Raw genomic sequence first — 14842 nt, forward strand, 5'->3', positions numbered from 1 at the left:
TCTTTGTATGTAATTAATGTTTTTACAGTTTGGACTGTGGCAAAGCCTGCTCTTCAGCTTTCCCAGAAACATTGTCTGTATTGAGAAATCCACTTCTCAACCAAGAGACGCAAATGGTAGAAGGCTTCTCCTGACTGCACCGGAATGTGCTGTTTGCCCATTGTAAGAGTTCTCACAGAATAAAGACGCTTGCTTGGAAACTCATTAAGCTCTTGCATTTTTTGCAAACTACTGAATATTGACAAGACTTCTCCTTTCACACCAGATGGCCTGCATGCACACACACACAGACACACACACACGGAGATGCATGCATGCATGCACGCACGCATGTGCAATCACGCACAGACCGATGCACACACACACACACACACGATTACTAACACTCTCTATCAGCAGGAAGTGCTTAGTTAGACAAATGGATAAATAACGAGAGGGGACAGAATTACAAATCATGCTTTCATTAGAGCAGCTTTTGAAAATGGATAAATGTGTGATCATGGAAAATTGTGTGCACCTGGCAACTGCAGCGCCCAACATATATTCATAAACGAACTCGAGACCGTTGGAGCGGTCCTTGCTTGGCAACCGCGAAATCACCATTATCGATTTTGAGGCGCTGAGTACTGCAAGGACACCCAAGTGCGTTTCTCTGCGGAGGAGTTCACAGTAAATCTCTGTTATCTTTGTTAGATGGATCAGGGGCGGGCAATGACAAACACATTATTTTGGAACGGCAAGCCCAGGCAGAGTGTTTGTGGGGGGGGGGGGGGGATGTTCCGTCTGACCTGCCAGATTAATTTGTGTTTGATGGAATTGCCATTCCTCACTTTTGCGGCGTCTGGCTTTTCAGCTCAGCACAATTACGGACACTCTGTACACTGCAACAGTGAGTTAAGATAACTCGCAATTTTTGCTACCACAGAAATTTGCTTCCATATCCTAGAGCTGCTTTTTCTCTCTCATTACTACTTACACCTGATACACACTGTGTACACATACACATTACTGCTTTTTAATACAGAAAAGGAAAGTTGTTTATACCTCTGAACCATTGTGTACCACTGCAAGATTACACATTGTTGCTATAATTGCCCTGTGATTGCACATTATTGCAATGGTTATGTGTTGGTGCTGTAATTATGGCACGGGGGTTCACGCACTGTGGTAACACGTGTGTGTGGCTGTGTGTGGCTGTGTGTGAGTGTGTGTGTGTGTGTGTGTGTGTGTGTGTGTGTGTGTGTGTGTGTGTGTGTGTGTGTGTGTGTTCCCCTGTCAGGGTGCTGTACGAGGGTAAAGAGCGCTTGATCCAGGGCTGTGAGGTCATCCAGGCCACGCCCTTCGGCCGCTGCGCCAACGTCAACAACAGCTCGGCCACGTCGCAGCGCATCTTTATCACCACCCGCCGCGCCCCGCCCGTCCAGCTGCAGAACTCGCTGGCCGTCACCGACATCTGCGTCATCGTCACCAGCAAGGGCGAGACGCCGCCCCACACCTTCTGCAAGGTGGACAAGAACCTCAACTGCGGGATGGTGAGGACCGGCCGAGGCCCCTCCCCTCCCCTGAGGGGGCGGAACTTAGGAACCACATAAAAGGTTGTTTTGAAAATGTTAATAGTTGCCAAAACATGTAACTGTTTTTGCCACACCATAAATTAGGTTCGAGTGATAAAACTAATAGCTACATGGACACATCCACACTTAACCACAAAATGCCCAGGTGTCCCAATAATTTTGGACCCTAGTGTACATACAAGCATAGCTGTTGACTTTTATTTAGGCCCTTCCCTTCTTGTGCACCAGGGGTTAATGCTGGTGTGTTTTTTTTTTTTCTTTTTCTAGTGGGGCTCCAGCGTGTTCCTGTGCTACAAGAAGTCCGTCTCTGCATCCAACTCTATAGCTTTCAAAGCAGGTGAGCTTCACGTGCCCCACTGTGTCTCACTGTTGCGAGTCCAGTTCACCAGACCAGCTGACAGTCCTGCATCTGCAAAACCAATGATAGTGACAGTAGAATGCCGTGGACTGTGGTAGGGCACTGAAGGGTACAATTTCCAATCAGATCAGCGATTCCCTGAGAACCTACGATAGCTCCACCCATTTTGGAGATTGCGAAGCCTCCCTCTCCCAGGACTTGTGAAGAAGATCTTGTTAGAAGATTTTCGCACTCTAATATGAGGTGTCCCCCTCGGGAACTGACAGGGCATTTTTTCCATCTGTTTTCTCAGGAAAAAACATATTACCATCTTAATTCTGTTTAACTCTGCCAGACTGTCCTGAGTCATACTGTTATGGGGCGTCCTCAATTCGAGATGTGCGGCTCGTTAAATTTTCAGTGCTTTGTAAACATCTCAGACACCGTGCGAGATATCAGGAAAGATTAGAGGCAGACTAGCCACGCCACAAACATCCTTGACTCCAGAGATAATTCTTTATGGTCTGGGTTGTTTTTCCATCAGCACATGCTCCTCTTTCTTCACAGTACATTGTACCTTACCAGAGTTTCACACCACAACTTTAAGACTGAAGGCTGTGAAGGCCTGGCATGAATACTTCTTCATAAAGCTCAAGATTTAGACAAAGCTGATCCCAGATCAGTTATTTTACCACCCCTAATACCACATCACATCCAGAGTCTTGCACTGAAGACCTCAGAACTAAGCATTCATTTTCAAGGAGAGGATTTGGTGTCTAAACGCTTCATCTTTTCCCTAGCTCAGCACAAAACGAGGAGAAATGCTTTCCTGGACAGTTGTGAAATGCAGGCATGTCAAGCAATGGAGAAACAGAAGCAAGGATCACGTTTTACTATCGTGAAGGGAAGGCGACTTCTGACCTGCCCAACCCCGTAATTCCACTAAATTAGTCCTATGGGTTGGACATTTTATCAGTTCCTTTCTGTGTCATCATTATTACAATTTGTATCGAAGATGAGATCCAGCTGAGGGATAGGACCAAACACCACATTTGAATATTTGACCATGAGATCACTCATCCATTACTTGGATCAGTATTGAGATCCTTGTTAACCAACACAAAAAGGAAAAAAAGCCAGATAATTTCATTTTTCCTTCGCATGCATGAAGGTCAGCCTACTGACAGCATTCACTGATGTTATTAATATTCCGGAAAGACTGCAAATGCAGATCTCTTAGCAGAACGCTGGTAGCTGCACAGAAATAACCGTTTCATACAAGACATGAAAAAACCTATATGCTTAGCTTCAGCTAAGTGCTTCTCTCAAGGGCGAAAACGCAGGGTCTGTCCCTGGGTTCGAATGTGGCATGTTACCCACAATGCAACGAGCTTCCATACCTTGTCGCTGAGTCACTCTCTGAGCCGGGATAACGATCTGCCCGCTGCAGTTTTACATGCTGGGTCAGAGATCGTCCCAGTTCGGAGGGAAAGGGACTCCACCCTGGTAACATCAGTAGCGCAGCCGGCCGCCCACGGGGTTACCCTCGCCCCTCAGCGCGGCCTTAGCACAGTTTACACCCCCCACCCTCACCATCGCCCCCCTCCGCCATTACAGCCAGGCGATTCTTCCTTTTTTCTACCACGTAGTAGCACACAGTGTTAGCTGTGGAGCAGGGACGTGGCCGCAGCTCTGACGGTTGAACGAGCGCCAGTCAGCCGCGCGTTATCTCTCTGCGGCTCGCTTCCTGTAGAGCGGGGCCCGTTTGTTAATCAGCAAAGGTGGGACTTCCTCCTCGGGCCGGCTCTCGCTCACTCCGCCCGCCTAACCACCACCCTGCGGCAGGGTCTGAGAGGTGCCCCACCCGGCTCATCCGGGGCTCAGCAGAGTGCTCATGCAGGCTTAGTTTCTGTAGTTACCACTGTAGAAGAAACCACAACAGCTGTTACATCTGCTTTAAAATGGGCTTCACAAATGCTCTTTATTGTTCAGAAATATGTCTGGTTGTGTGAAGCAGAGGCTATTCACTTCCATTTGTGGAAAAGCTGTGAAGTGTATGGGGTGCATATGGCTCAAGGGAACATAATTAGGGAACATGGGCCAGGTTGAATGGTTTATGAAATTGTTTAATCTCAATGAGAGATGTTTCTCCTTTTATAATAATCTTTAATTTTCTGCTTCATAATCATAGTTGGAAATAAATGTGTGTATTGTGTGCTGTGTAATAATTTTTGTTTTTTTTTGTTTGTTTTCTTTGTGCTGGATTCATTGGGACCTTCTTGAAAACAAGATGTTATCAGTTAAGGCTGATAATCTGGTGTGATTGTGGATTTCCATTGGGAGAGATGGAACAAATACACCTCCCATGCACGCAATCCCATAGATGGCCTTAGTTAAAACCAGCGATCAAAGATGAGGAAGTTCCTCTGAATGTAACAACATGCTGCCTCTGTAGTGTGGCCTGGCCCTTCTGGAAACCGAACAGAGTGTCATGTGATCAGATCATGTGACCAGCATCTCTGATGCCCCTCTCCCCCGCCCCTCTCTCCCAGGCCTCATCTTCAGGTACCCCGAGAAGGACTACGAGGCGTTCCCCCTCTCCGAATCTGTGCCCCTCTTCTGCCTGCCCATGGGGGCCCGGATAGAGTGCTGGGCGCCCAACACCCGCCAGCCCCTGCCTGTCTTCTCCACCTTTGTCTTAACCATCTCGTCTGGGGAAAAGGTAGGCCTCTCACCCGGGACGCCCCAGACATCGCCCCAGAGGCGATTTGAGTGCCATGGCTGTTAGCAATACTGTCTGAGTGAATAATGTATAAATAATATAGTGCAGCTTAATGCTGCTTGACTCCAGATGGGGCTGAATTAAACTGTGTCATGACTTCTGAAGGCATTGCAGGCTGTTCACAGCATGGATTGTGTCCCCTATAATCCAACAGCAGTTTGTTATTAGGAAGTATGTGTCAGTGAGTAAATGAAATGAGTAAATGCATCTCCTCAGAAATATCTTATTTAAATGTATCCTGGCATGGATCAGATTACAGCAGCAAAGGCCCTGGTCAACCTTTGTCTGTGTGACTGATTGTATGTCTCTGTCTGTCTGCCTTGCTGTCTCTCTCTCTCTGTCTGTGTGTTTTCATATGTTCCATCTCTATGCCTCATTCTGTCTGCCTGTCTCTCTCTCTCTCTCACTCTCTCCCTCTCTGTCTGTCTTCTAATGTGTCTTTGTCTCTTTCATCTTGCCTCTGTCTGCTTGTATGTCTGTCTGTCTCTTTCTCTCCCTCTCTCTCCCCCACTCTGTCCCTCCCTCTCTTTCTTCAAACGTTTCTCCCTCTTTCACCTGGTCTCTGTCCGTCTCTCTGCCTCATTCTGTCTGCCTGTCTCTCTCTCTCTCTCTCTCTCTCTCTCTCTCTCACTCTATCCCTTTCTGTCTGTCTTCTAATGTGTCCCTGTCTCTTTCATCCTGCCTCTGTCTGCTTGCCTGTCTCTTTCTCCCTCTCTTTCTTCAAACGTTTCTCTCTCTTTCACCTGGTCTCTGTCCGTCTCTCTGCCTGCGTCTGTCCCTGTCCGTCCGCCCGGTCCCGTCCCGTCCGTGCAGGTGTACGGCGCGGCGATCCAGTTCTACGAGCCGTACCCGCTGGAGGCGCTGAGTGAGAAGCAGAAGCTGCAGCTGGGCCTGCTGACGCCGGTGGAGAAGAAGCTGGTGCTCAACCGGCCCGTCAACACCAACAAGTGCATCTGCCTGCTGTCGCGCTGGCCCTTCTTCGAGGCCTTCCGCAAGTTCCTCATGTTCCTCTACAAGCTGTCCGTCTCCGGCCCGCACCCCCTGCCCATCGAAAAGTGAGCTCCCCCCCCCCACGAGGCACAGGGAGGGGAGGGGGGAGGGAGGGGCAGCTACAGACATACACAGGCAGGACTGTTCAAAAAGTCAGTTTTGATAGAGGATCTAAACCTGAATTTGGGGTGGGGGTTAGAGTTAGGATCGGGGCGGGCTCTGAGCTGTTTTTCAGATCTGTGGATAGGGTCTCTTTGGGTTGGAGTGCGTTTTTTGGACAAGTGCACAAGACCCTTCTGTCAGACGTTGGGCTTGTGGATTCTTAATAATCGTTTTCATTCTTATATCATCGTCATGTATGTTTTTATTCCTGTTTTATTCCTATTTTTATTACTACTTGCTGTGTGGATACCAGGGTTGGGTATCGTTTGAATTTTATCGATTCCTATTCCAATTGTGATTCTGCTTATCGATTCCGATTCTGATTCCAATTCTGCTTATTCTTGCTTATGGCAAGACATCAAACACTGTACAATCTTTTAGATTGATGCCGTGCTGCTTTAAATGTTTGGTCAGATTTGATGTGCAACCTGGCTTGCAGCTAATTAGCTCCCCACATGCATTGCACTTTGCCTTGTTGTCGTTTTCTCTTCTAAAGTGAAGCCACACTTTTGACCGTTTACTGCGGTCTTTCACACTGTTGTGATGTTAGCCATGCACTCTAGCTCGTATTTAACTCTTTCACGCTTAACTTATTTTTATGTTATGTAGCACGCGTGTTACGTTACATGGTTCGTTATGTTTTCATCAGTGTTATTAAGCTTCTCATAGCTTTCAGTTAGCATTTGCTATATTTTTAACGTTAAATAGCCGTTTCCTCAACGCTAAAAGTAGCTAGAATTTTTCCAATCTAGTGTTCTAATCGCACCGGTTTTAGCATACGCGCTAAACGGCTAATCACACCGGTGTGACCGTACACGCGAAAGGGCTGAACAAATGGACACGCTATTGCGATGATGCGTGATGTAGTCACGTAGACAGGTCCTGGCAGATAGCTACGTACGTCCTTGCAGATATGTAGCCTTTGTTTGCAATAATAAAGGGTTATTGTGTTTAGGAACCGATAAGCAGAACCAAAAAAATTCAGTTTTTTTTACGGGTACCCAATACCTGGCATTTTTGATTCGGTTCTAATTTGGAACCGAGTTTTGGTTCCCAACCCTAGTGGATACCCTTATTAGCAATCTTATGTTTGAATCTGCAACCTTCTTATTAAAAGTCTTCTTACTGCAATTGGTCCGTATTGCCAACTCAATACACTATTTTAATTCAAATAAATAGCAATCCGCATGCTGGTTATTGTAAAACCAAATCACACAGTAGGCTCATTTCCTGCTTGAAAACTGGATGTTAGTGTTTTGGTTTTGTTGCTGATAGGAACAGCATATGAGGTTAATTAATCATTATTATGATTGTGCCTTTTAATTTAAATTTGGACCCCTCTCTTGTTGAGGCGTTGATTACATCGCTGCTTCCAGACATTTCCCTTGATGCTTTGCCAGCGCAGAAGAGACACGTTCTGTTTGGAGCAGTAACACCTGCAGAATGTGATTGCATTATGACATCATCTGCTCAACAAGTCGCCCTTATTCTTGCCTGTGTTATGTTTTTGCACGGTGTTCATTTGTATAGCTGGCTATTTTCTGAGAGAATCCAGAATATGTGCCTTACTGAGGAGTACAATAGCAGTCCTTCTCTAAGGAGTTAACCCCGCAGCCCCCGTGTTTCAAACACGCACTGTCCCTGACTTCCACCGTGAGGAGCGAGGCTGGTGGTGTAGTTAAGAAGGGAATGTTTATGCTGTGAAGGTCTTGATGTGAGAGCGGTTTATTTCTTTTCCTTTGAACAGGCACATCTCCCATTTCATGCACAATGTGTCCTTCCCCTCCCCACAGAGGCCAAGGATCTTGGTCCAGGTGAGATGCTGTGTGTGTGTGTGTGTGTGTGTGTGTGTGTGTGTGTACACATGTGCGTGTGTATGTGTTCGTGTTAAGCATGCGATCGGCTGGAGTGAGGCCCAGTGCTAACACGTGGAAACATTCAACCGACGGAATTTGCCACACATGCGCCGGAGTGTGGTTTGCAGAAAGCCGGCGCGAGCCAGATCGTCTGTTTGACATTAAGCGCAGGCTTGTTGTGGCATCGCAGTTTATCACATGATATCCTACAATCTGAACCAGCTCTAGAGCGGCCAATCATCAATCAAGGATGAAGGGAGGAACTGGAAAAACAGGGGGGGGGGGGGATCAATCAATCAGCCTCATGAGAATACTTTTAACGTAGGGAAACGGCAGTGACTCATAGCTGCCTGGCAACAGAGCTGGAGTGCTAGAGCTGGACTAGAGTATACGCAGTCAAGATTAAAGGAGGATACACGATGTGTTCTCAGTTTATGGCAGAATGGCTAAAAGCCATAAGGCAAGACAGGCCATACTGTTTGTTTTTAGTTATGGCTGGATGGATACTATTGATTGGGCCGTTGAGGCCTGACTGGTTTATGGAGGCCTGGGATCTGAGGATGTAGTCAGTGTCTGATTTTAAGAAAAAGGGGTTATCCACGTAAGCTCACAAACGTGAGTGAAAGATGGTGGCCAGTCAAAGCAGACATCTCTCAGCATTCCAGCACTGAAAGGTCTGCTGCTGAAGTTACAGACCAGGAAGGTGTGTGGGGGTGCCCCTGGAATCAGTGACCAGAGGTTTACCTCACACTTATGGTTAAACATGTGTCCAAATGGAATTTGAAAGTAGGAGGGATGTTTCCTGGGGTAAAAGTCAACAATTTTACAACCCCGGGTGCTCTGTTGGACCTTAACGAGCGCACCAAGGGACTGGATCTCACAAGGCTAATTTATAGACAAGATCTGTGTGAGTGCAGTGAGCGTCTGAGTGACGTTGTGACTTTGTTCTGTTTTCCAGCTCTCCGCACATGACACTTTGATCCTTTCCCAGCCGGTCTGCACACCTTTACCACTAAGGTATGTTCCGTTAATGTTTTGTTGTTTTTTGGATATTATCCGATCACACTCTCAGACCTCAGCTGTAGGCCCGTAGCAGAGCTCTCTTTGTGATGAGACCAGATCTCCAGGGTGTTGGGAATTTCAAACCTATTATTGCATTTGTCATGCAGGGGTCTTTTATTTTTATACACCATCAGTACAGTGAGTACAGTGAGTCCCACCTATGACGATACCTAGGCTAGTGGTTAGTTGTGATTGGATGCATGGTAACAGTAGCTAAGGGTTCCTGCTTTAGCACGGTTCCTGCTTGTGACTGGATCAACGGGTCTCTGAGATTGAGAAGTGAATGGTGTACACATGCTAATGGTGTCACCTGCAACATTCAGAGCTGAAGGTCTCTCTGCTTAAAGCCTCACAGTGATTAATACAATAATGCTAAAAAAAATCTAGTTCAAATGAATAGAGCCTGAAACATTACAACCGCAAAGAACTGAATATAGCAGAAGCATTAAAATGACCTCCAACGATAATACCAGCTCTTGCTGGAATCTCTTCAGAGTAGAGTTTTTATACAGCACTCCAGTGATGAAATGTGTATGCCCATTCAGTTCAAAAGAAATGCAGTGGAGGTTACTGCAGAGATGGAGATGATAAAAGGAATTAATTGATTGACAGGTGGGTGGAAGAGAACACATAAAGGTCCTCTGGTATACTTAATAGCGAAGTGTTCTGTATGGCTGTCATTCTGGTTAATAGTTATTGGTGTTGTTCTGGGTGCAGCCGGCCTTTGACTGCAGTGAGATGTTGCAGACCGGGCAGCAGAGACTTGTGCACCACAAGGTCCTTGCTCACCCACCCCAGCCCCCCCACTCCTGACCCCCTAAGTATTGTTCCACTATTGTCAGAGTTCATAATCAGACTAGCATGTCTCTACAGACCTGTGCAGAAAGGTCCACTGACCACCACCTCTCCTCCCCTGACTGATGATCCCCCTGTCTATAGCAGCCTCCCCAGGGAGAGAGCTCCGGAGCGTCTCCTGCTCTGGGAACGGGGCGGGGCGGCAGGGGGACGGCCCCGTTGATTGCACGGCAGAGTGAGAGCGAAAGTTTCCAGAGGAAATGCCTTCCGTTCGAAGGCCCTCATCTTTGGAAGGTGTGTGGAATTTAGCGGGGAAGCAGGAATCAAAATTTTCCGTGCTCCCCGGCCTCGTGACGCGTATCGTGTTGAGGATGTGTTTGTCAGCCCGTTTACCAGACGGACGGTCAGACTGACGGACGGTCCTGTCAGATCAAGCTCCTAATCCTGTCAGGGAACGTGGTGATTTAGGAGGAGGCTTGGCAGTGGTGGTAACGAACGGGAAAAAACATGAATGTGTAAAATCGATTATGGTAAAGTAGCCACCCCCCGATGCATTTTTCTACTGGCTGCTTTCAAACGGACGTAAGCACATAGCTGCGTAAGATCATAAATTTGAAGGAAAATAACTGCTTTGCCAAAAAGCACAAAAGCTGATAGGTCTCTGGCTCCTCCTCCACCCACACATACTCGAATGATGTCATCAGCACATTCAGCATCATCCATTCAGCTCCCTGTGAGGTGGTTGTTGAGAGGTTTGTGTGAGCACTACATGTAGCGAATCTCATCAGATGGATTTCAGGTGTGGTGAAGCACACTTGATCCAGTGGCCCGTAGTCAAGCGTTCAAACGACCACCCTGCACCGGAGCAGGTTGAGGTGTGCGACGCTCGGGATCTTCAGGTTGCCCCGACACTCCCCCTCCTCCTCACTGACACCCCCCTCTCTCTTTCCCTCCAGCGGGGCGGACTTCACCACCCTGCTCTCGATCCTGGGCCCGGAGAACTGCGCCACGCTGCTGCTGTTTGTCCTGCTGGAGAGTAAGATCCTGCTGCACTCTCTGCGGCCGGCCGTGCTGACGGGCGTGGCAGAAGCCGTGGTGGCGGTGAGTGGCTTGACCCCCTCCTCTGTGGAACTTTGTGTATTTTTTTGATAACTAATAGACAGTTTTGGTTATGATGAAACTCTTCAAGTACTGTTTTTTTTCAATTTAACTTGTATTTTTTACACTGCATTGTCATTTTTAGCAGACTCTACCATCCAGAGTGACATACATAAGTTACAATGTTATCCGTATGTACAGCTGAATATTTACTCAGGCAGTTGTGGGTTAAGTGCTTTGCCCAAGGGTATAACGGCAGCGCTTTTGGTTGAAACTGCTCTCGACCACTATACCACACTGCTGCCACATTTTTGAAACTGAACAACAAAAAGAGATTAGAATGAGAAACTGAATGGATTACATCACTATGTGGCAGATGCTCAGACACTGACAGACAGACAGTGCATGCTGGATGGCTTATCACACAGCTGAAGCCTGACGTAGTCCCAGCTCCTCACTGGTGCAAAGAGGCCTTCTGTGTGGCATGCAGACGTGGCTGTTCTGGGATCAGGGCTCTGGGGGAAGGCAGCTGTTTTTTCAGCAGTGGTGTGAGGTTTTTGCTGTGATTTCTGTTCCAGATGATCTTCCCCTTCCAGTGGCAGTGTCCCTACATCCCCCTGTGCCCCCTCTCTCTGGCGGACGTCCTGAATGCCCCCTGCCCCTTCATCGTGGGTGTGGACTCCCGATACTTTGACTTGTATGACCCCCCCGCCGATGTGGTCTGTGTGGATTTGGACACCAACACTATCTACCTGTGAGTCACCGTGTGTTTCCCGCCCCTGTGGTCATGGTTAAAAGCACAGTCTCTTATTTAGTAAAAGCAGCGGAACTTATTACATTATTGGCATTTAGCAGACACTCTTATCCAGAGTGACTTACATAGGTTACAGTTTTTTGCGTGTTATCCATTTATAGAGCTGTATATTTACTGAGGCAATTTTGCGGTAAGTACCTTGCCTAAGGGTACAACAACAGTGCCCCAGCAGGGTATTGAACCAGCAGCCTTTTGGTTACAAGCCCTTCTCCTTACCACTATGCTACATAGCCGCCACTAACTCATAGGTTACATAAGTAGCATTGTAAAAAAGTGTGTGAATATTGAAGTGAAATGCACTTCTCAAAAACCCTTAGTTTGTAAAAAAAGGCTCTGCAGTGGTCTAAAGCAAAAACAGAACATGACCTCAGACCTGACTCAGGGTTTCACTAATGAAACCAGGGGAAGAACTCGGTCCAACCCTGCTCTTGAGGCAGACCTTAGGCCACACTCTCGGGAGGATTGTGGAACTGCCTTTACAAACTCTGTCTTTTACAAGCATATTAAATGTTTATGAACCCAGAGGAAGAATGTGGCGCACCCCTGCTCTTGAGACAGATCTTAGACCATGTTTGGGAGCATAGTGGAACTGCCTACAAATGTTACATCTTCTAGGAACATGTTAAATGTTATTCAGTGTGTTATGCTCGTGTTCATTCTCACAGTCTCGTGGTATTGCTGCAATGTGTGCGTCAAAGAGATGAGCGCATGCCGGAATGTTCTGTGGCTCTCCGATCATGAAGGCGGGTGGTTTGTTCTCGTGCTGCAGGTCTGATGACAAGAAACACTGTAACTGGAAGAACTTTCCAAAGAAGCCCAGCAAGAGCCTGGTGAACTCCCTGAGCAGCCTGCATCACCAGCTGGCCACCGGTACAGTCCCGCGGCTCACCCCTCACTCTAACGGCTGCTATTGGCCAGCAGCAGACGCATGTGTAGTACGGTCCACGTATCTGTGCTTACATCTCAGTTAGGAAAGGCTGACCCTATTTCAGTTCGGCTTACTATGTAACAAATTAGATATTCATGGTTCAGCCTCTGGGTGTAGCTTACCTGTGACAGGATGGTATTTCTGACTCAAGGTCCAATCAGAATAGCTGAATTTCCTCTGTGTTATTTAAAACAAAGTACAGGTGCATGTAGGGGTGGGAAAAAAACCTAAGGACACACCCTTTTCTTTCTTTGCCCCACCCCTTGTCCAGAAGCTTGTTTAGCTGTGTGGATAGATACTGGTCTGGGTTTAGTGCTTTAGGAATTCTCTCATAGGCTTATGACAGATTAGTTAATTAATTAGGTTGTACTGTGCTTGTTCGTGTTTTGGGGTGTGTGGGGGTGTCCGTGTAGTGACAGTTTTTTTTTGGGGGGGGGCGTGTAGTCCACAGGACCGCCCAGGAGGGGCTGGCGGTGGAGATGACCCCCATCGAGGCGGACTTCACCTGGCAGAAGAAGATGACAGGCCTGGAGATGGAGATCCAGGAGGCCTTCCTGCGCTTCATGGCCTCCATCCTGAAGGGCTACCGCGGCTACCTCAAACCCATCACCCAGGCGCCCTCCGAGAAGGCCACCGCCGCCGACTCGCTCTACGACCTGCAGGGTACCGCGGCGGTTCCGTCACCAAGACACAGTGACCACAATGAGGAGTTGACAGTGCAGTTATCTGAATTATTTTCTGAATTGTCATCAAAAAGCAATCATTACACATACAGTAAATATTACTGACTCGAACCCAGGAGAGGCTGCCAGTGGAAATGACATGCAGAGCTTGTATACTGTGTCTCTGTCTCTCTCTATCTCTGTCTTTCCTTCTCTGTATATATATCTGTCTTTCTTTCACTCTCTTATGTCTGTCTGTCTCTCTGTATATCTGTCGTTTCTCTTTCTTTCTCTTATTTCTGTCTCTATCTTCTCTGTATAAATCTGTCTTTCTGTGTCTCTGTATTTTTTCCTCTCTATGTCTTACTTTCAGCTATCTTGTCTCTGTCTCTCTTTATATGTGTCTTTCTCTATATAAATCTGTCTTTCTTTCCCTATCTCTCTCTTTTTATTCTGTAAATACATCTCTTACTTTCTCTCTCTCTCTCATTTGTGTTTCTCTCAGGTTTCCACAAGAGCAGAGACCGCGCCCACCAGAAGTTCTACTCGCAGCTGACCAAAACCCAGATCTTCATCCGCTTCATCGAGGAGTGTAGCTTCGTGAGTGACAAGGACACGGGCCTGGCCTTCTTCGACGACTGCATCGATAAAGTGAGACCCCTCCCCCCTTTTTTTCTTTTCAAACCACCCTGCGGTGGTCGCGGCTGAGATGCGCATTCCTGACCAGCAATGACAGCTGTTTGCAAACTAACTGTTTTTAATAAAGGTTTGTAATTATGCTTGTGTTGCTGTTCTGTTCAAATTTACATTGAACATTTCATGTTTTAGATAATAATCAGTGGTCTTTTAATTAATCAAGATGATCAGTGCAATGGCAGTGATTTTGTGGCACAGTTCTGATTTTTAGAGATAGTGTTGCAGTCTCATTTGATGCAATCTGCCGTTCTGTTTCCTTTTAGCTGTTTCCTTCAGATAAAGGAGCAGACAAGGGTGGAAAGGTAGAGTGAAATTTTTCTCATCAAAAAGATTCTTTATAAACATGTGTGCCTGCATGCAAAACTGGAGCTGAAATATCTTTCTCTTACCTGCATCGTAGTGAGTCGCACTTCATATGCCGTACGGCTACACTCAACTGTGATGTGATTGTTGGAAGTCCCCTTTTGTTTGATTGGAGTGGAAATATGATATCCGTGTTTGTAGATTGTGAGTTGGAATGTGATCTGTGTGTGTGTGTGTGTTTTTCTGTGCCTGTATGGGGCGTGCGTGCATGCTTGCGCGGGCGTGTTTGTGTGTGTGTGTGTGTGTGTGTGTGTGTGTGTGTGTGTGTGTGCGTGCGCGTGTGTGCCTGTGTGTGCACACATGCCTGTGTGTTTGCAGGTGGAAGGAGACTCCGCGGAGGACACCAGGCTCATAGAGTTGGACGCGTCCCAGAAGAGCGACCTCACCGTGTTCGTCATGCCTCCAGAGCCACCGGCAGACGACGGCCCGGACCCCCCCGCCCGCTACAGGTGCCTACCCCCCCTCCCGCTGAGGACCCCCCCAGATCTTCCCCTTACCGTCCTCAAACTCAGCTTTTACTGAGGATTGCTGCTTGGAGTCCCAGTGCCTCATTCTCTTTCAGCAGGCAGGTCCAGGCTGAAAAACAAGATAAGCAAACACTAATGGAGCCAATGTGGCAAAATGCCAAAAGAGCCAAACCAGTAGGTTACAGGTTCACTCCCGTCATACCCTTGAGCAAGCCTGTCAACCCTAAACGCCTCACTAAAATATCCAGCTCCACAG

At 47.4% G+C, this 14842-nt stretch overlaps 1 protein-coding gene across 1 annotated transcript in view; it reads left to right on the forward strand.

Annotated features, from left to right (window-relative positions):
* LOC118769456 (DENN domain-containing protein 4C-like) overlaps positions 1-14842 on the forward strand; it is a 59897-nt gene that overhangs the window by 28131 nt on the left and 16924 nt on the right. The window contains exons 3-15 of the mRNA XM_036516558.1: positions 1280-1532; positions 1842-1911; positions 4464-4633; positions 5507-5748; positions 7593-7659; positions 8660-8718; positions 10515-10659; positions 11235-11410; positions 12240-12340; positions 12843-13061; positions 13566-13711; positions 14020-14058; positions 14438-14568. Coding sequence (XP_036372451.1) covers positions 1280-1532; positions 1842-1911; positions 4464-4633; positions 5507-5748; positions 7593-7659; positions 8660-8718; positions 10515-10659; positions 11235-11410; positions 12240-12340; positions 12843-13061; positions 13566-13711; positions 14020-14058; positions 14438-14568 — 1818 coding nt within the window. The remainder of the gene's footprint in view (positions 1-1279; positions 1533-1841; positions 1912-4463; positions 4634-5506; positions 5749-7592; positions 7660-8659; positions 8719-10514; positions 10660-11234; positions 11411-12239; positions 12341-12842; positions 13062-13565; positions 13712-14019; positions 14059-14437; positions 14569-14842) is intronic.

Source organism: Megalops cyprinoides, chromosome 22 (assembly GCF_013368585.1).
Source record: "Megalops cyprinoides isolate fMegCyp1 chromosome 22, fMegCyp1.pri, whole genome shotgun sequence".
Lineage (NCBI taxonomy): Eukaryota > Metazoa > Chordata > Actinopteri > Elopiformes > Megalopidae > Megalops > Megalops cyprinoides.